Source organism: Pelophylax lessonae (assembly GCF_965119305.1).
Source record: "Pelophylax lessonae genome assembly, chromosome: 6".
NCBI classification, from domain to species: Eukaryota; Metazoa; Chordata; class Amphibia; order Anura; family Ranidae; genus Pelophylax; species Pelophylax lessonae.
In genome coordinates this window covers 106,456,171-106,461,139 of record NC_138773.1, presented here as the reverse complement: position 1 = coordinate 106,461,139, position 4,969 = coordinate 106,456,171, and the positions used below count along the sequence as shown (strand labels likewise).

Sequence of the window (4,969 nt, the reverse complement as noted above, 5' to 3'; positions counted from 1 at the left end):
ACCATATTGCTCTAGTCCCCAGAAGTGCACTCTGTTTTATTCTATTATTTTTTGTATCCTGTTAATAAGGATATTCAGAAAACAATTTTTGATTGTTAAGTGAAACATGACACAAACTGATTCCAAAACATTGTTTTAATTGATAGCATTGTGTTTACATCATCCTCGCTGCTTTAAATATTCCATGAAGACATCAAGACTAAGCATCATCAATGTCAATTTACAAAAGGTGCAATAGTTTAAACAGCTGGCAATGCAATACCAATGTAAAAAAGATATAAATAAATAGAATGAGGCATCAGTGTAACTTTGAGTTAACAGCTGGTTGCAGGAGCTCAAGATCCAGTTGTTGATGGTTGAACAGTCTGTATCACATCTGTCCAACTAGGAGAGATGACACTAAAGTTTGAATGAAGATGTTGATCCCCTTCAACGGGGCAAACTGTATCTCTGTTAACCAGGTTCCTCTAACGTTTCCGTGTAACAAAAAGGGGGATTTAAATTATTTCGATAATCCATTGAGGCTCTTGTTTAAGCTTTCACCAAAGCCTGAAATTCTAAAAAGAGGATAAGAAAAATAATGCAATTAATTGTATTATCCTTTGGCTAAAAACAGATTTAAAAAAATAGATAGATAGATAGATAGATAGATAGATAGATAGATAGATAGATAGATAGATAGATAGATAGATAGATAGATAGATAGATAGATAGATAGATAGATAGATAGATAGATAGATAGATAGATAGATAGATAGATAGATAGATAGATAGATAGATAGATAATCAGATCAACAGATGGGTAGACAGATGTTTCGGCAGGCAGTTAACTAGACACAGACATAAAAACATAACTTGCCGTTACACTCTATTTATTCTAAATCATTATGGTAGCTATTTATAAAATAATCTTCTATTCAACAAGATAAGATCATGTTTGCATGCTTACCTTCAACTCCAATTTTGCCATCACCATCAGAGTCACCAGCTGAAAGAAATGCCTTGGTTTCAGAATCAGTCAGGTCCCTGGCATTAGCATGGAAGTTCTTTAGGAACTTTCTGCAGATAAAAGGAGAGAGACAGTTGGGTTTGCTGATAATGACAGTATAGAATTTTTATTACTTCAGTGTCAGTTTACAGTGTAGCCTTTCACAATCCTATACATTTTAGCAAAGCAGATTTGTTAGAAAAAGAAAAAGAAAGGAAGAGAAGGAAAGGAAAGAAAAGAAAGGAAGGGAAAGTGGGGAAAGGATTACAAAAAAAAGTTTGTTTGCAGTGTTTGATATTATGCTAAAATGGCAAGAATGGTGGAAGGCATGTGCTAGGACAAGTACCTTCACAGGAAACATATACACCTAACACTGAATATATTATTTTCATGTGTAGAATATGTTTCATCTACGCTAATGAGGTCTGCTGTGTCTAAATATATATCTGTAGTCAAACACCACTCTCTCATGTTCATGATCATATTGCAGATGATTATATTTATTGCACTCCTAAACATGTATTCCGGCATTTGTTCTAACTGTCCTTGACAATCTCAAATCAATATATTTCTGTCTGGTGTTTACAACATTGTATAATTTGGATATGTAATCAGAAGCTGGCTTTTTGTCTATTAAAAGAACAAGTGTTAATTACTACGTAAAGCCCTGTGCCTTGCAAGAACCTAAAACCTATGTCTTGCAATGTTCCTGCTGACACATAAGCAGCCCTGTAATATAATATTTTGACTTGAGTCCCTAGTTCATGCATAAGTAGATTGTGAATATCTTGAATTATTCCCTTTCTTTTTTGGTATAAGTATTAATTGTAGATAATTCTATTTTTTTAGCCCATTAAGCAATTTAGCATTTATAAGTAATAACAAAAAAATGATTTGCTTTAATGAAATATTACCTTTACAATCTGTAAAACATTCTAAATCCCCATATCCCCATATTGTCTTATTTTAGCATGGTTTCAACTGATACCTACTTGAGTTCCTCTTCCTCAATGTAGCCACTCTGGTCCTGATCAAGGATGGCAAAGACTTTTGTAAGCTCAGCTGCGGACTTGCTTGCCAGGCCTACCTTGGCAAAGAAAGATTTATATTGGAAGGAGTCCTTGGCTGTAAAAAACAGGAAAGCATAAATGTGAATACTAAAATCCTTATATAAGAAGTGGATAAATGTTAAAACCAATGTCACGTCATATACAGCACAATTTATATAAATATATTCAGACAAATGTTAGTGAATATTTTTATTGAGGAAAAGCAGTTGCCAATCAAAGTTGAAAGCTGCCAATTCAATGTGAAAGAGGGTGTTAACAATAAGGAGTAAATAGAGAAATTGTAATACTGGTAATATAATGTAATAAAGTAATTACAATGAAGTAATTCATATTGTTTAGGTAATAAAATTAGTAAATAACTAATATAATAATTATAAGGACATTGTAATATGGGCATTTCTACCCCTGAGAGTTCATTCATCCTTTCTAAGACACTATTCACTACAAGCTATTAGTCAGAGGGAAGAAGGGTAATATTTGTGCCTCACGTGTTGGCTTCAAGGAATGTAACAATCTTAAGTTGTTATATTGACTTTTGATCCTTAAATCCAATAAAAGTTTAGTGATTGTACAATTTATCAATAACAGCGAATGTCTATTTATTTGGCTTGATTACAGGCAGTTATTGATTCCTCCACAGGAGGCACTGTTTCTACTGCTAGACTGTTAATCCCCTCTCATATGGTACTACTACAAGTTGTCATATTGCTATTATAAAATGATGAAAGCACAAAGTGGAAACAAAGTGGTTGGCACAGTACCTTCTGTGCTCTTCAGGGCAGCAGTGATGTCAGCTTCACTCAGGATACCAGAAAAAGCCATTTTTGATTTAGTTCTATTGAGAAATAAATGATAATTAACAAAATGAGTTTTGGAAACATTTAAAAACAAAAATGTAGTTAGATAAAAGAAAAAATAATTTGTAGGAAATTACAAATGTGTTCTACAATGTCATGCAAACAAATAACATAACCTGTTTTCTTTTTTAAACTTTGTTATCAAAGCAATATTAAAACTTTTTTGTTATAATATAATATTTTAATATAATATAATATTAAAATATAATATAATATTTTAATGATATTAGCCACTAAAAAAATATATTTCTAAAAAAAGTACATTTCAACATCTAATGTTAGGAAGATTAGCTTTGTATCCTAGCAGATAGTACAAATAATCAGTTTATTTCATATCCTCAACTAAACAATCCTCAGACCTTCAGGTTCAAGGAAATTATCAACTTATTTCAAAAGCAATGCCAAAAGGGTAACAATGTTGACGTTTATAGAACAGTAACTCAAAGCCACCAATCAGCTTTCACCTTTCATCAGTTTAGAGCAGTCAGAATAAAGAAAGATGATTTCTGATTGTTGGCTGTAACTAAATTGTGCATGTTGGCTGAAATTACAACAGAGCAAATACGTTTTTTCAAAATACCCACAATTACCCACAACACAATATTATTTCTAATTGCATATTATTTCATATTGCAGGTAGAAGTATCAGATAAGAATCCCAGGGTCCTTTTTATAGTAAAATTGAGTAACTGATGGTATGTTGAGCAGCTGCAGATGAATGAACATAAGCAAAAAAAGAGAGGTCCAGAAAATTATTCCTTTGCAACAACTGTAGTCCAGAAATTGCTGTGAGTCTTGTCCCAAGTTGTTTTTTTGTCCTTGGTATATAGTAGAAAGGTTACTCTTGTAAGATTTGATTCTTCTGTGCTGAAGCAAGTTACAATCCCAGAAACAGACAGGAGAGGAGAGTATAAAACTCACCTTAGGCACTTTTTGCAATGGAGGAGTCCTACAGAATGAGCTGTGCCTAGCTTCCAATGGGTCACTTCTTATATACTTTTGCAGACACCACCCCCAGACCATATAGAGTAGCAAAGGAGACCCAGACAGGGATCAATTCTTCCTAAGCAGGAGTGTAAAATTTGCTGGCTAATGAACAGGTTATTTATACTCTGCAGGGAATTTAAATTAGGGCGTTGTCAACAATTTTATATCAGAATCACTAAGGCTGGACCACACTTGTTGCTCCATGCCAGCTTGCAAAATATATAAACAGCCTTATATGAACTGTTAGATTTTGCAGCATTCTCTGTGTGATGAAACTCAGAAGTGTGCATAACAGCATGCTATTTAACAGCTGTCAGTTCATGTAACATATTCATAGTGAATGTACTGTATATTATGTCTTTGTCCTGCTTGTTTATTACAAGTGCTACAATGGTTTGTCCACCCAAAATTATTATTTCAGGTTTTGGTAGATTTTTAAGGAGTTTATACCTTTTCAGAGTCACTGATGGTGATTGGTGAAATCTTTCTGCCTGACTTCCGAAGTTTGCTCACCAGCCATTGTAAATACATGGCATTTATCCAACTGTTCATATACTATTATGTCTACAGTATTTATTTATCCACTTAAGCCCCGGAAGATTTTACCCCCTTCCTGACCAGGGGGTATTTTGCGATTCGGCACTGCGTGACTTTAACAGACAATTGCGCGGTCGTGCGACGCTGTACCTAAACGAATTTGACATTTTTTTTCCCCCACCAACAGAGCTTTCTTTTGGTGGTATTTGATCACCTGTGTGATTTTTTGATCATGCGCTATAAACAAAAAAAAAGCGTAAATTTTGCAAAAATAACAATATTTTTCACATTTTTTATATGAAATTCCCCCCAAAAAAATGTAAAAATCTAAATTTTTTAACATTTTCGACCAATTTGTTTTATGCTACATATGTTTGGTAAAAAAAATTGCAAAAAGTGTATTTTGATTGGTTTGCGCAAAAGTTATCGCGTTTACTAACAAAGGGAAAGATTTTTGTCATTTTTGTTGTTTTTTTTTTAATGCGTAATGGCGGCGATCTGCGATTTTTTTTGTGGTACTGCGACATTGG

General features: G+C 33.4%; 1 protein-coding gene across 1 annotated transcript; it reads right to left on the bottom strand.

The window, feature by feature from the left end:
• Positions 1-218: 218 nt before the first annotated feature.
• LOC309558924 (parvalbumin beta-like) lies at positions 219-3,877 on the bottom strand. The gene is made up of 5 exons (XM_082262018.1): positions 3,837-3,877; positions 2,820-2,893; positions 1,981-2,113; positions 950-1,059; positions 219-557 (listed from the first exon to the last, which is right to left on the bottom strand). The coding sequence occupies exons 2-5, from the start codon at positions 2,878-2,880 to the stop codon at positions 532-534; spliced, it is 330 nt and encodes a 109-aa protein (XP_082118144.1). The 5' UTR covers positions 2,881-2,893; positions 3,837-3,877; the 3' UTR covers positions 219-531.
• Between the last annotated feature and the right edge of the window lie 1,092 nt (positions 3,878-4,969).

Coding starts and splice junctions, on each gene's coding strand:
- LOC309558924 (XM_082262018.1), bottom strand. CDS start 2,880: ATGGCTTTTTCTGGTATCCTGAGTGAAGCTGACATCACTGCTGCCCTG. Junction 1,060..1,980: donor ATTGAGGAAGAGGAACTCAA/GTAGGTATCAGT, acceptor TTTTATCTGCAG/AAAGTTCCTAAAGAACTTCC. Junction 558..949: donor TGGCAAAATTGGAGTTGAAG/GTAAGCATGCAA, acceptor TCCTCTTTTTAG/AATTTCAGGCTTTGGTGAAA.